The 16,197-nt window shown below is 42.9% G+C and overlaps 1 protein-coding gene across 1 annotated transcript in view; it reads left to right on the top strand.

Annotated features, from left to right (window-relative positions):
- LOC140907821 (sodium channel protein type 5 subunit alpha) overlaps nt 1-16,197 on the top strand; it is a 105,672-nt gene that overhangs the window by 22,528 nt on the left and 66,947 nt on the right. The window contains 8 exon segments of the mRNA XM_078851859.1: nt 287-428; nt 1,348-1,545; nt 2,568-2,750; nt 4,505-4,695; nt 4,697-4,751; nt 5,466-5,621; nt 6,464-6,590; nt 11,852-11,860. Of these exon segments, the coding sequence (XP_078707985.1) occupies nt 287-428; nt 1,348-1,545; nt 2,568-2,750; nt 4,505-4,695; nt 4,697-4,751; nt 5,466-5,621; nt 6,464-6,590; nt 11,852-11,860 (1,061 nt within the window).

The raw sequence follows: 16,197 nt of genomic DNA, 5'->3' as shown, positions 1-16,197 counted from the left end.
ATATATACAAAATAATATTTAACATATTTTTGTGTACGTGTGTTTTTGTATTACTCTCTCTGCCCTTTCACTTTATGGCCCTCTTTCTCAACAAAATATTGTAGGGGTGTGGAGGATATTTGCTTAGCATGGGTTAGTGTTTGCAGGTCTCATGGAAGAAGAGAGTCCTTATATTTCAGTTGTAGTATAACTGAGTGTATAATCTGAGTTTTCAAAGGAACTAAAGCTATTTGCCTTTAAATTTAGACCTTTTAAGTTTTCATCACTCTTTATTCATCATCTGTAGCTCCTGTCCAGATAAATATGTATGTCTAAAAGTTGGGAAAAATCCTGATTATGGCTACACAAGTTTTGATACATTTGGCTGGGCCTTTCTTTCCTTGTTCCGCCTGATGACACAAGATTACTGGGAGCGTCTCTATCAACAGGTATCAGATTTACTTAATTCAAATATTAAATAAAGCAGTAATGTAGTTGGATAAATGTATAACGTATTTAAAGTAAAAAGAGGAAAAGAAGTCTAAAACAATGGGTGAAGTCACAGAATAAGTGACTAAACTGTGCACATCCATATGATGAGAGTATTACAGCTAACTCACTATACGAAGCTTCTGCTGCTTTCAGTAAAGAATTTTTACAAGGAAATTAAACATCATGAAAAATACTTAATAGCTTGTTGTATGATGGGTCAATAAGTAGAGGGCAGAAGATTTTACTGGCCTGGAGGAAAGATTCAAAACATGCTACATATATATCCCCAAAAAGGGGGACCACAAGGGACTGGGAGCGGTAACATAATACAAAGCTTTGCACCTCTGAATCTGACTAAAATTCTTCCTATTTAATGGCTGTTTGGCAAGAGCATAGCCTCTTTGTACTGCGGTGTTTGCCAGACTTCCTGCAAGGGGGCAACATAATGCTTCCACAGCCCTTTAAACGAACCCTAATCCCGGGGAGTGTAGTGCAGCAGAAGGGGACTGAGATGTCACTGTGCAGTGCTCCAGTAGCACAACAGAGCCTTCCCCTCAGACGTGCAGCTCCCTTTCTGTTCACCTAAACTGCGGTCTACTGGCCACCATCAGGAAGATCATTAGGGCTCATTGAGGCTGGTAAGGAAGTGGGAACGGAAGCCCAAATAGGTTGTGGGGGTTTAAAGGGTTTTTTTAAAGCATTTTATTCAGGAATATGGAAATGTAACCAAGGTTTTTAAAAACACCTTAAAATAATATTTACTACTGTCATATAGTGCTTTACATTTTCAATATGCTTTTTGACCATTAACTAATCTAATTACACTAGAAGTGTCGTGTCAGACTCCTTACTTTAGTGTGTACTTTGTGCTTACAGACTCTCAGAGCTTCTGGAAAAATCTACATGCTCTTTTTTATGCTGGTCATCTTTGTGGGTTCATTTTATCTGATCAACTTGATCCTGGCTGTAGTGACTATGGCATACGAAGAGCAGAACAAAGCTACTATTGCTGAAACTGAGGCAAAGGAAAGGAAGTTTCAGGAAGCCATGGAACTGTTGAAAAAAGAGCAAGAGGTCCATAAACTATTCCCTTGTTAATGTTTGGCATCTCCACTTGCAATATACAACATTTGTAGTGGTATTTATCAGTCCCTCCTTATCTTTGAGTGTGTATAAACAATGACACTGTGATCACTGATGAGAACAGGTGCCGGCTACTACCTTATTCAAAGTTATCAGAGTGCTTTCTAGAGCAAATAGAAACAATGCCTCACTCATAAAAAGTATGTGAGAGTAGAGAACAGAAAAGTGTGAGTAGTGAACATAAAAATGCAACATTAGTTCATGGTACTGTAAGCAAAATAGTATTGTAAAGGCTGACGGGTCTAAAATTCCACCAACCTGTAGTTTCCATAAGGACACATGAATGTTTTTTTTTTTATTCCATTGCTCAGCTGGCCCATTCTTGTGGGTAGGCTGGGTATTGAAACATACAATAATTCTATTCTTTGACAGCTTTTGAGTTTGATCGAAAGCCAATTGGAGACCATGAAAAGACTCCAGTTGACTTCAATGGATCAGGCTCCTAGAGAGCAGGATTCTTGTATATTTGAAATATCGGTGAAAACACAGATTGGAGCAATGACAGCAGACCACTGTGTGACTGCGGTCCTGAAGATACCCAACAGAGGTTGTGATTTTCAGTGTTTAGGTCCTCATTTTGGGAAGTGGATAGATGTGCTAATACTCAAATTTTAAACTGATTCTGTACAATCTGTAATATGTACACAGAAAAATAGGAGTTGATTGGTATGAATGATCCAAAGTTTTATATTTTGCCTCTGACAGGGGGAGTATCTGTTTGTACACAAACACTGCATGTAACCAATTGCTCAATTCTCTATATGGAGTGGGAAATCCTTCCTAATACCTTCAGTGAGCAGCTTGCACCAGAAACATAAAGTTAGTATTTTAACCACCTATATGAAATGATAATTGTTAACAAGAATTATAGAGCACTGCAGTACTTTTCCCTTACTGATATCCTAACTCTGTATCTAGAGTATCAGCTATGTTTTTTGTTTGTTTACTTTTAGGCATTGGCTGCTAAAGGATATGATACAAAGTCACTTTGCTCCTTTGAAATGTCACCTTTACCGGCCGAAGAAGTCAAAGATAGAAGCAATAGGAGGAATAAAAATATGTTCTTAGGGATAGAAGATTACGGGGAAGATCGAAAAGTTTCCAAATCACAGTCCAGTAGCTGTCAACAAAACTCGGTAATGAATTATCTAAATCTAAAATCCTTATAGCTTTGTCAGTTTTAGAACAGAAATTGCTCAAAAGCACAAACACAATCCCATTAAGAAATAGAATGCTGTATTTATAGATATAAGCTAGCATTTGCTTCTTTGGTCTTTAAAGCTAAATCTCCTTTCAGCTGAGAAAGAAGCAGATAACATTTCACAGCAAAAGGAAAACTTTTTAGAAAGTTATGTGTGAATGAAAGCAGAGAAGATTTTGCTGTAACAGAAATATTTTCATAAACGTTTAAAATATATGTAGATTAAAATATGTTAACATTCCGTGTAATATTGGGAAATTTAAAAAAATACACTGGAACTGGAATTTAATTAACATTCCATAACAGACTTTTGCACTGATGCAGCCCTGCGCCCCTGTTGTACGTCTGGTGAAGACACTGTATGCTGATGGGAGAGCGCTCTCCTGTCAGCATAATTACTCTACCTCCAGGAGATGCAGAAGCTATGTCAGCGGGAGAGTGCTCTCCTGTCAGCATAATTACTCCACCTCCAGGAGATGCGGAAGCTATGTCAGCGGGAGAGCGCTCTCCTGTCAGCATAATTACTCCACCTCCAGGAGATGCAGAAGCTATGTTAGCAGGAGAGCATCTCCCACTGACATAGTGCCGGTGTGGGGAAGAGTGTAAGTCGCTGTAACTTGCATCACTCAGGAGGCTGTCCTTTTCACACCCCAAGTGACGTAGGTTAGATTGACTTAAGCAGTAGTGTAGACTGTTAGAGAGCTTATTCCTTCACTCTCCCACTTCCCTGGTCCTTCTCACATGAACAGAGAGCAACAATACCCGAAGTCCGAAGGTGCAAACAATTCAATGTTTATTGGGGTGAACTTCCAGCAAGCTTAAATACAAGTTCTTTTTCCCTTATTTTCGAATCCCAACTTACTTCCTGTTTGCCCCTAATTTATATAGTAATATTCTTAGCTATACCTTAAACAATCATTCTACTGAAATTTAACTAACCAATCCTAACATATTGTAACATGATTATGTAACCAATTATATCCCACCACCTTAATTAGATTACAGCCAGCAAAATTAATTATACAGCAGACAGAAACAATCACAGAACCAGACAGAGATTATACAGACAAACAATAGCAAAGTGGGAACTATAATGACAAAACAACACAGAAGTGAGGATTTCACATCCCAGCTATTGATAAGTGAGTTTGTGCCAGACAGGATGCTATCAAACTAAGTTTCCTTTTACATTTTCTAGGCACTTCCCTTTCTCTGGAGGTGATAAGAATACAATCCTGTCCTGATAGTGCCTGACAGCCCAGTAGCACCTTATTTTAATGTGACTAGTTTGGAATGTGAGGATGTGACTGTTCGCTTCCTAGCTTATGGCTGCCTCTGCTGCTTAGCCAAAGGCCTTAGCCTAAGAACAGGGCCTCAGACTGTCACAGTAAGAGAAGGACCTTTCACTGGCAGACAGTGATTTTGATTCTTTCTTTTATACCTCTAACTAGCCAAGTGATAAGAATACACCTAAATTCTTAAAGTACAGGCCTTTACAGACAGGCCTGAATATCTATATCCTAACATAGACCTTCCCTAAATTAAATCATTTTATGAGTAACTTTATTTAATGTTGGAGTTACAGACCTTCCATGGTTGATTGAGGTACTAAAAATCGTTATCATTCCCAAGAAACATATTGCATGATGCTATGCCATTTTTCCCTTTTTCATTTTTTGGGACTTTTAGGTTCTCCTTGTACTTACTTGTGGTCCCAGTGCAAACCAAATGAAATGCAGGCTCAGCCATGGAAGCATATTCAATTTCCAGTTACCTAGCAGAGACATTGGCTCCAAAACTGATTTTGGTGATGATGAGATCTTCAGTGCTTTGGAAAATGAAATCCAATGCAGGTTACGGTTGATGACACCTATGTTGATGACAACCAAGTGTGCAAAGTCAAATGAGCCATAATTATGACTCTGCTACTCCAAATTAGAATTGGCAGATTTTCTAGTTTGTGTGAAATTAGTTATTTCAAAATTTGGTTTGATGTGTACCAAACCCAATTTTTTTGAAATTTCCCATTAATTGGAAATTCTGTACAATTTTTGTTTTGGAAATACCAACACTTGGTATTTCCAAAATGAGATATGTGCCCTGGGACTCTAGCAGTTGCTGACTGAAAATAACATGATTCATGTAAATTTCAGTCATCAGCTGCCAGGGATCCCATGGTTCCTGGGAAGCCCCACCATGTGAACTGCTTGGGGCAGGGACCCTAAGGTTTCTAGACGCCCAGGCCAGCTGTCTCCCCAGATTGACTCTCAGGGAAGCTGGCTCACCAGGTTGTCGGATTTGTGCAGCCTGTGAGCTAGTTGGCATGGGAATCTAGAAGCCCCGGGGTCCTTGCCCCCAGGGTAGTCCACATAGTAAGGCTTCCCAAGAGCTGCAGAATATGGAAGTCCTGCATCTCTGGCCCTGGGACAATACACATAGTGGAGCTGTGCAGAACTATGAACATCAGAAGCCTGGGGTTCCTAGCAGTCCACTAGACAAGCTGCCAGGAACCAGGCAGGGTTCCATCGAAAGCTAGTCTGTGGTTCATTGAGCCTGACATGTTTCATCAAAACATTTCAGGTTTGATGAATTGGCATTTTCCAGCAAAACCCTGTTTTGTCAGAAATTCCCCAAGCATCTCTACTGTAAACAAATGCAGAATAGCAAGTGGAACAATATAGATGGTTTCAGTGGCATGATTTCATTGATGGGAGAAGAAGGTACCAGGGCATGCAGTTTAGATTCAACTTCTCCTCAAGGATTATTGCTTCACCCAGTTATGAAAAACGTTAGAATAGATGATTTGGCAAGAAAAGTGCACTTTTTAAAAATGCACTTCATGTTATGTTTTCCTTCAGAACCATACAGCTTTCTATGGTTTCTTTAGATATTGTAACACTATCAAAGGTTCACTAAAACACAACAAACAGGAACTGCTGGGCAAAATCTGTTCCTTGCGACACCATTGTAAATCTGGAATTACTCCAGTGAAGCTGAAAACAGAATTTGAACCAATATGAGCACCCTGGGTCAAATTCATCACTTGAATAAGAAGATACAAGTTCCCCCAATGTCACTGAAATTGCACTTGCTTACATTGGTAGTAAAATTGATCCCATGGCTGAAATATAGCTGACATGCTACTGACAACTAGTTAAAGTTGCATAAGTTTTTGCATTGAAAACTCCCTTTTTCAGTTGCTAATAACTTTTTCAAACTTACCTCTTGAGGAGTAAAATCTTTCTAGGTCTGGTCTCTGCCCAGAGGTGATTTTTTTATATGTAAAATTTGAGCAAAAACAGAGCATCCACTTTTTGAGTATGAAAAAGAAACACTACAGATTAGTTCAGGATAGGAAAGGCAAAATACTGTAATCAAAGAGAAGTTTTAGATAGGCAGAATCTCATTAACCAATCTCAAGTTTGTTCAGAATACTGGAAGGCAAATACCCTGGGAACTGTCATTGCCACAAGGAAGTCAGGCCTTTATTTTTTAACTCATTCCAAATGGCTATTACTTCCTATAGAAGAGGTCCATTTATCTCATTGCATGTCATCATTCATATTAATGTCCATGCCTATCCCTGTCAAATTCTTATCTCACTTTGTATTGTTTTATGTTACTAACCATGTTTACTTGTTTAAACAGACCCCTGTATGTGATGAAGTGAGCAAGAAGCACTTACTCCATCATCTGTCAGTGGACTATTTTAATGAGCCACTACAAAGACAAAAGGCAACTGAGGCAGTCAGTACCATTACCTGTGTCCTGGAGGGTAAGTCATTTCTCATAATTTTTTAATTCAAACCTAAGCATATGTTGATATGAAAGATCAAAATCTAAAAAAAAAAAAAGGGAGGGGTGGGATGGGGGAATAGAGCCTTTGCAAATGCTTCAGTTAGGAAATGCCAGAATACATGTTCTGTGCATCCTTAATTTGGTTCCCTTGTGAATATACATATTATGATCTTATACCTGTCTTTCTAGAGGGGACCTATCTTTTAAAAGGATAACAAAGACGAGCCAGGGGATTATAGTCTAGTCAGCCTAATTGGGTACCTGGAAAGATATTGAAGCAAATTATTAAACATTTTGTAAGCACTTAGTGGATAATAAGGTTATAAGGAATAACCAGCATGGATTTGTTAAGAACATATCATCCCAAACCAGCCTAATTTCCTTCTTTGACAGGGTTACTGGCCTAGCGGATAGGGGAGAAGCAGAAGATGTGATATATCTTGATTTTATTATGGTTTTTGACACAGTCCCTCATGACAGTCTCATAAACAAACTTGGGAAATGTGTACTAGATTAAATTACTATACGGTGGGTGCAAAATTTGTTGAAAGATCATACTCAAAGGCTATGTCTACACTGCACATCATTGATGGCAGTGTGTAGGGATGTATAGCTACAGTCCACAGAGAATAGCATGCTGCGATGTGAAAGGCTCTGGCAAGGGAGGCAGCAGGGAAAGGCTGTGGCTGTGGGGAGCTGCCAGAGTCTCTCTCCGCTGTCTCCTCACACCAGAGCTTTTCCCTGCTGCTGGAGCCTTTCCCTGCAGCGGGGAAAGACTCTGGTAGTGGGTAGGCAGCAGTACACTACACTGTTAAAAATAGCAGTGTAGATGGAGGAGGCACTGTTTGGGTATGTAGAAAGCCATGTTGGGTACATACCTGGGTTCAGGCCTTCCTTTATTCACCAAAGCAGTGCATCACCATCTACACTACTATTTATATCTCTGCTAGGGGAGAGTGCAGTGTGTTGTACTTTACACACTGCCATAAGGAGCATGTAGTGTAGAAGTATTTAAAGAGTAGTTATCAATATGTCGCTGGCAAACTGGGGGAGAGGGATATATCTAGTGGGGCCCCACAAGGGTCTGTCCTTGGTCTGGTACTATTTCATATTTTCATTAATGACTTGGATAATGGAGTGCAAGGTATACTTATAAAATTTGTGGAAGGCATCAAGGTAAGAGGGGTTATTAGCACTCTGGAAGACAGGATTAGAATTCGAAACAACCTTGACAAATTGGAGAACTGGTTTGAAATCAACAAGATGAAATTCAATAAAGACAAGTGAAAAGTACTGCACCAAGGAAGAAAAAATTAAATGCACAAAAAGCAAAATGGGGAATAACTGGCTAGATGGTAGTACCACTTAAAGGATCTGGGTGTTACAGTAGATCACAAATGGAATATGAGTCAACAACGTGATGAAGTTGCAAAAAAAAGCTAATATCATTCTGGGGTGTATTAATAGGAGTGTTGTATGTCAGACCCAGGAGGTAATTATCATAGAATCATAGAATATCAGGGTTGGAAGGGACCCCAGAAGGTCATCTAGTCCAACCCCCTGCTCAAAGCAGGACCAATTCCCAGTTAAATCATCCCAGCAGGGCTTTGTCAAGCCTGACCTTAAAAACCTCTAAGGAAGGAGATTCTACCACCTCCCTAGGTAACGCATTCCAGTGTTTCACCACCCTCTTAGTGAAAAAGTTTTTCCTAATATCCAATCTAAAGCTCCCCCACTGCAACTTGAGACCATTACTCCTCGTTCTGTCATCTGCTACCATTGAGAACAGTCTAGAGCCATCCTCTTTGGAACCCCCTTTCAGGTAGTTGAAAGCAGCTATCAGATCCCCCCTCATTCTTCTCTTCTGCAGGCTAAACAATCCCAGCTCCCTCAGCCTCTCCTCATAACTCATGTGTTCCAGTCCCCTAATCATTTTTGTTGCCCTTCGCTGGACTCTCTCCAATTTATTCACATCCTTCTTGAAGTGTGGGGCCCAAAACTGGACACAGTACTCCAGATGAGGCCTCACCAATGTCGAATAGAGGGGAACGATCACGTCCCTCGATCTGCTCGCTATGCCCCTACTTATACATCCCAAAATGCCATTGGCCTTCTTGGCAACAAGGGCACACTGCTGACTCATATCCAGCTTCTCGTCCACTGTCACCCCTAGGTCCTTTTCCGCAGAACTGCTGCCTAGCCATTCGGTCCCTAGTCTGTAGCTGTGCATTGGGTTCTTCCGTCCCAAGTGCAGGACCCTGCACTTATCCTTATTGAACCTCATCAGATTTCTTTTGGCCCAATCCTCCAATTTGTCTAGGTCTTTCTGTATCCTATCCCTACCCTCCAGCATATCTACCACTCCTCCCAGTTTAGTATCATAATTGTTCCACTCTACTCAGCACAGGAGTTGCCTCAGCTGACGTATTGTGTCCAGTTCTAAATTTAAGAAAGATGTGGACAAATTGGAGTATGTCCAGTGGAGACCAACAAAAATGATAAAAGGTTTAGAAAACCTGAACTATGAGGAAAAGTTAAACCATCCAACCTGGATCCTTCAACTATGGCATGATGCTTGGTAAAAATATGTACTGAAACCCAAGTAGTTGCTATACAGATATCCAAAATGGGGATGTTTTGCAAGGAAGCAGCGGAGGCTGCCTGGGCCCTAGTAAAATGGACTCTAACATTGGCTGGAGGATCTAAACTAGCTAACTCATAACCAAGTCTAATGTGCCCCAAAGCCTATTTAGATACTCTCTGAGCAAACTGGTTGGCACATTAGTCTTGAGAAAAGAAGACTGAGGGTGCAGCTGATAAATATGTTAAAAAAATTTATAAATAAGACAGTGATCAGTTGTTCTCCATCTCTGCTGAAGTTAGGATAATAAGTAATTGGTTTAATCTGCAGCAAGGGAGATTTAGGTTAGATATTAGTTATGGGCTTCTAAGGGATGTTGTGGAATCCCCATCATTGGAGGGTTTTAAGAATAGGCTGGACAAACACCTGTCAGGGATGGTCTAGGCATACTTGGTCCTGCCTCAGCGTAGGGGGCTGGACTAGATGACTTCTCAAGGTCCCTTCCAGACCTGTGATTCTATGATACAGTCTTTAATTTTGTGATCACATACTTTTTATTCTACAGGAACCTCTTTTCATAAAGTGCACAGGATGGGCAATGAATGAGGTAGTGATTGCAGAAGGAGAAAGGATGTTTTCTTGTGTTTAAGGTACTAGATTGGGACTCAGGAGAACTGGGTTCTATTCCTTACTCTGCCAAATACTGTGATATTGGGAAAGATTATCATAGTGCATATACACAAGGGAACCTCATTAAAGTTATTCAAGTATATGTCCCTACGGGTGCTCCATGGTAGGCATGCCCATATACTCTGTCAGAAAGTGCAAAGTAGTGTCCATGGGCCCATGCCTGCACAGGGCAGCATCTCCTGCTTAGAAGGAGACTATATAGGGAAGCTCAAACCCACCACCACTCAATTCCTTCTCAACCACCTGCAGCTCAAGATGGAGAGTTTTGCCATCTGTTGTATTCAGCTTCCTGCCTTGTCTTTGTGAATTCTTTATTTCATTGGATACCTTTATTTTATTTAGCACTGTTGTGATAGTTAGGGAGTGGAGCACCTTCCCCTTCTCTCCTTCTTCAGTCATTTGTGGAAGAGCACAATTTGTCATGCCCTGGACCCCAGGGTTTAAGACCTGTGAGATTTCCCACAGGTCCTTTCCCCACAGTGACAGACACTCCAGCTGCCTGCAGTGTCTGGGGTTACTCTTGCCACTCTTGTAAGTGCAAGGTCGGTCTGGGTTCCAAAGGCAGATGTAAGAAAGACTGGGAGACTAGACTTAAGTTCCTATTTATGAAATATGCCCTAGCTCCAAAGAGGTCCGCTTCCCTTACATACATCAGCTTCTACATCGCAGGCTGCCTCCGTCCCAATTATTGCCTCATCTGCAGCCCCAGACAATAAGAAGGAAAAAAGTCTCTCCAACCAAGGAAATGAAGAAAAGGGCCAGATCACCCCATAAGACCCATTCTCCGGCGAAGAAGCCCTGTTTGGACATACCTACCACCAAAGCAACCACTGCAACAGCACTATCTGATTCATTGTGGCACCGTGAGACACTCAGGGATACCATCCATGCCCCAGTACTGGTATCTCACTGTACCCCTGAAAGGACAGATGTCTCTATGATCACCTTGGTACCACAGCAGATTCCGTTTCGCCAGCCAGTACTGACCTAAACTTTGTGTGAAGGCTATCAGAGCCCTCTACCTCCTTCCAGGTCCCTTTCATCTCAAGTGCTTATATACAAATGCACAAAGCCTTGGAAACAAGCAGGGAGAACTGGAAGTCCTGGTGATGTCAAGGAACTATGACATGATCGGAATAACAGAGACTTGGTGGGATAACTCACATGACTGGAGTACTGTCATGGATGGTTATAAACTGTTCAGGAAGGACAGGCAGGGCAGAAAAGGTGAGGGAGTAGCACTGTATGTAAGGGAGCAGTATGACTGCTCAGAGCTCCGGTACGAAACTGCAGAAAAACCTGAGTGTCTCTGGATTAAGTTTAGAAGTGTGTGCAACAAGAGTGATGTAGTGGTGGGAGTCTGCTATAGACCACCGGACCAGGGGGATGAGGTAGATGAGGCTTTCTTCCGGCAGCTCGCGGAAGCTACTAGATCGCATGCCCTGATTCTCATGGGTGACTTTAATTTTCCTGATATCTGCTGGGAGAGCAATACAGCGGTGCATAGACAATCCAGGAAGTTTTTGGAAAGCGTAGGGGACAATTTCCTGGCGCAAGTGCTAGAGGAGCCAACTAGGGGGGGCGCTTTTCTTGACCTGCTGCTCACAAACCGGGTAGAATTAGTGGGGGAAGCAAAAGTGGATGGGAATCTGGGAGGCAGTGACCATGAGTTGGTTGAGTTCAGGATCCTGACGCAGGGAAGAAAGGTAAGCAGCAGGATACGGACCCTGGACTTCAGGAAAGCAGACTTCGACTCCCTCAGGGAACGGATGGCCAGGATCCCCTGGGGGACTAACTTGAAGGGGAAAGGAGTCCAGGAGAGCTGGCTGTATTTCAAGGAATCCCTGTTGAGGTTACAGGGACAAACCATCCCAATGAGTCGAAAGAATAGTAAATATGGCAGGCGACCAGCTTGGCTTAATGGTGAAATCCTAGCGGATCTTAAACATAAAAAAGAAGCTTACAAGAAGTGGAAGGTTGGACATATGACCAGGGAAGAGTATAAAAATATTGCTCAGGCATGTAGGAATGTTATCAGGAGGGCCAAATTGCACCTGGAGCTGCAGCTAGCCAGAGATGTTAAGAGTAACAAGAAGGGTTTCTTCAGGTATGTTGGCAACAAGAAGAAAGCCAAGGAATGTGTGGGCCCCTTACTGAATGAGGGAGGCAACCTAGTGACAGAGGATGTGGAAAAAGCTAATGTACTCAATGCTTTTTTTGCCTCTGTTTTCACTAACAAGGTCAGCTCCCAGACTGCTGCGCTGGGCATCACAAAATGGGGAAGAGATGGCCAGCCCTCTGTGGAGATAGAGGTGGTTAGGGACTATTTAGAAAAGCTGGACGTGCACAAGTCCATGCGGCCGGACGAGTTGCATCCAAGAGTGCTGAAGGAATTGGCGGCTGTGATTGCAGAGCCATTGGCCATTATCTTTGAAAACTCGTGGCGAACCGGGGAAGTCCCGGATGACTGGAAAAAGGCTAATGTAGTGCCAATCTTTAAAAAAGGGAAGAAGGAGGATCCTGGGAACTACAGGCCAGTCAGCCTCACTTCAGTCCCTGGAAAAATCATGGAGCAGGTCCTCAAAGAATCAATCCTGAAGCACTTGCATGAGAGGAAAGTGATCAGGAACAGCCAGCATGGATTCACCAAGGGAAGGTCATGCCTGACTAATCTAATCGCCTTTTATGATGAGATTACTGGTTCTGTGGATGAAGGGAAAGCAGTGGATGTATTGTTTCTTGACTTTAGCAAAGCTTTTGACACGGTCTCCCACAGTATTCTTGTCAGCAAGTTAAGGAAGTATGGGCTGGATGAATGCACTACAAGGTGGGTAGAAAGCTGGCTAGATTGTCGGGCTCAACGGGTAGTGATCAATGGCTCCATATCTAGTTGGCAGCCAGTATCAAGTGGAGTACCCCAGGGGTCGGTCCTGGGGCCAGTTTTGTTCAATATCTTCATAAATGATCTGGAGGATGGTGTGGATTGCACTCTCAGCAAATTTGCGGATGATACTAAACTGGGAGGAGTGGTAGATACGCTGGAGGGGAGGGATAGGATACAGAAAGACCTAGACAAATTGGAGGATTGGGCCAAAAGAAATCTGATGAGGTTCAATAAGGATAAGTGCAGGGTCCTGCACTTGGGACGGAAGAACCCAATGCACAGCTACAGACTAGGGACCGAATGGCTAGGCAGCAGTTCTGCGGAAAAGGACCTAGGGGTGACAGTGGATGAGAAGCTGGATATGAGTCAGCAGTGTGCCCTTGTTGCCAAGAAGGCCAATGGCATTTTGGGCTGTATAAGTAGGGGCATAGCGAGCAGATCGAGGGACGTGATCATTCCCCTCTATTCGACATTGGTGAGGCCTCATCTGGAGTACTGTGTCCAGTTTTGGGCCCCACACTTCAAGAAGGATGTGGATAAATTGGAGAGAGTCCAGCGAAGGGCAACAAAAATGATTAGGGGACTGGAACACATGAGTTATGAGGAGAGGCTGAGGGAGCTGGGATTGTTTAGCCTGCAGAAGAGAAGAATGAGGGGGGATTTGATAGCTGCTTTCAACTACCTGAAAGGGGGTTCCAAAGAGGATGGCTCTAGACTGTTCTCAATGGTAGCAGATGACAGAACGAGGAGTAATGGTCTCAAGTTGCAGTGGGGGAAGTTTAGATTGGATATTAGGAAAAACTTTTTCACTAAGAGGGTGGTGAAACACTGGAATGCGTTACCTAGGGAGGTGGTAGAATCTCCTTCCTTAGAGGTTTTTAAGGTCAGGCTTGACAAAGCCCTGGCTGGGATGATTTAACTGGGAATTGGTCCTGCTTTGAGCAGGGGGTTGGACTAGATGACCTTCTGGGGTCCCTTCCGACCCTGATATTCTATGATTCTATGATTCATCAGAGGATCTCATTATCTCCGGTGAACCTGAGTCAACAGTACTGGGCAGATCTTCCAGTGTTATCTCCCCGGTACCACTGTGAAAATAGCAAGTTGAGACTTGTTTAAGTCTCCAGCCTTCAGTACTGGTTAGAACATTGAAGGACCCTCCCACCCCTGTTTAGTTCAAGGGAAGATTCCTCATACTCAGCTATTTGATTCAAGGATCCATCCCAGTACCATACTACCCTACCCCACACCCATGAGTCCCTTTCATGAGGAGGATCCTAAGGAACTTACCAAACATCATAAACTCAGAGTTTATGATTATCACTGGAATCCCTTGCTTTATCCTTCTCCATAGTGGGGTTACTGGGATCCCTGGAGCCACTATGTTGATCAACTTCATTGGGTGCCTAAGAGAAAGCACTGATACCATACCAGCAATCAGAACCTACATAGTGTCCTATGATAACACACACATTGGTACTGCACACTTTTCTGATACTGGACAATGTACAAGAAGAGCAAGAGTCTTAGGCCATAGAGATCTCACCTCCATTTGCCCTCCTACACTGATGATTTTAAGACCTTCCAGAACTTCATTGAAAATCTTGTGGACTTATTTCAAATCCGACTAGAGGAAGTCCCAGAGCTGAAATATTCCTGGTGGCCATCTTGAACATCAGTCCCAGTGAAAGGCTTTATCCTCTCCCGGACATAACCTGTGGCAAATATCTCCTACAATCCCACCAACATATAAATGGGCAGATAAGAAATTCTACATCCCATGCAAAAGAGTGGAATACTTCTTCTCCCACCATAACCCCAGTTCCTTGTAAAGGATGCAACCAATGATAGGAACCATCAGGCTTGCTCTAGGCCTTCTCCTTCTGACAAGGAAACTAACCAGCTAGACTTGCTGGGAAGGAAGAGCTACTCCTCAGCAGCTCTCCAATTTCAGATTGCCAACTACCAGGCCTTGGTGACAAAATATGATTTTAACACATACTCCAAATTTACACATTTTAATTGAGCACTTGCCACAGGACCAGAAAGATCAATTTCAGACTATAGTCATTGAAGGACAGTTGATTGTGAAAGCCTTCCTGCAACTGCCCTAGATGCTGCTGACACAGCTTCAAGGTAAATGGCCACAGTGATTATCATGAGAAGAGCATATTGGCTCCTGTCCTCAGGCCTACCAGAAAAGTTCAAAACATGGTGGAAGACCTCCCGTTTGAAGGGCCTAAGCTCTTCAGTTAACATACAGACTCCTCTCTCCATACACTCAAGGACTCCAAGGCAACATTACAGTCACTGTGGATTTATGTGCCTGTAATGAAAAAATGTTTTAGTAGATCCCAAACTGCTCAAAGATTGAAACCATTCCAGTCTATCGGCATGCTTTCCCAAGACCTCAGTAGCCCTTCAAGAGAAAGACCAGACCACATAAATGGGGACCTCCCACCTCATTTCTACCCAATCATCTACACTTTCTAAGAGGCACTTGTGACAACTCAGTCAAGGAAATCAAGCAGTCCACTCCAAAGGATCATCTATTGTGCGACTACCCCCCTTCGGAGACCAACTATTACACTACCTACCTCAAACTGGGAGTACCTTACCTCAAAGAGATGGATAGTGGAGGTCACCAATATGGGCTACTGTATCTACTTCCATTCAGTTCTGTTCCGCCTTCCCACTCTTCCTCCCTATCCCTTCTCAGGGATCCTTCTCACAAGGAACTCCTAAAACAAGAAGTTCATTCCGTCCTCCTTCTGGGAGCAATAGAACCAGTTCCACCAGAGTTCAGTAGAAGAGGGTTCTATTCTGATTACTTCCTTGTTCCCAAGAAAGGTAGAGGGTGGAGACCAATCCTTAACTGCAGGAACTTAAATAACTGTGTCCTTAGCACAATACTTCAGAATGCTTGACTTTAGCTACCATAATTCCATCCTTAGATCCAGGAGACTGGTTCATTGCCCTCAATCTTCAGGATACCTACTTCCGTGTAGCCATCCACCCCTTCCACAAGCATGGACGATTTGTGATCAGGGTCGGCTCTAGGTTTTTTGCCGCCCCAAGCAAAAAATTTGCAGCCCCAAGCTCTGAGAGCTCAACTGCCCAAGCAACAACAACAACAAAAGAAAAAAAAAAGATTGCCGGAATGCCGCCCCTGGAATTGTGCCACTCCAAACATTTGCTTGCTTTGCTGGTGCCTAGAGCCGGTCCTGTTCATGGTAGAGCAGATCACTATCAACATTGAGTTCTCCCCTTCAGACTCTCCATGTCTCTGAGGGCGTTCACAAAGATTCTCTCAGTGTTAGTGGCTCATCTCCATCAGTGGGGAATATCAGTGTTCCCATATTTGGACAACTGGCTTTGCAAAGTCTGGTTGCCCCAAGAGGTCCAGTCAGCAACGTCCAGAGCATTAAC

The sequence above is a fragment of the Lepidochelys kempii genome, chromosome 2 (genome assembly GCF_965140285.1).
Source record: "Lepidochelys kempii isolate rLepKem1 chromosome 2, rLepKem1.hap1, whole genome shotgun sequence".
NCBI classification, from domain to species: Eukaryota; Metazoa; Chordata; order Testudines; family Cheloniidae; genus Lepidochelys; species Lepidochelys kempii.
Note: the sequence above shows the minus strand (reverse complement) of the source record. Positions and strands in the feature narration are given on the sequence as shown.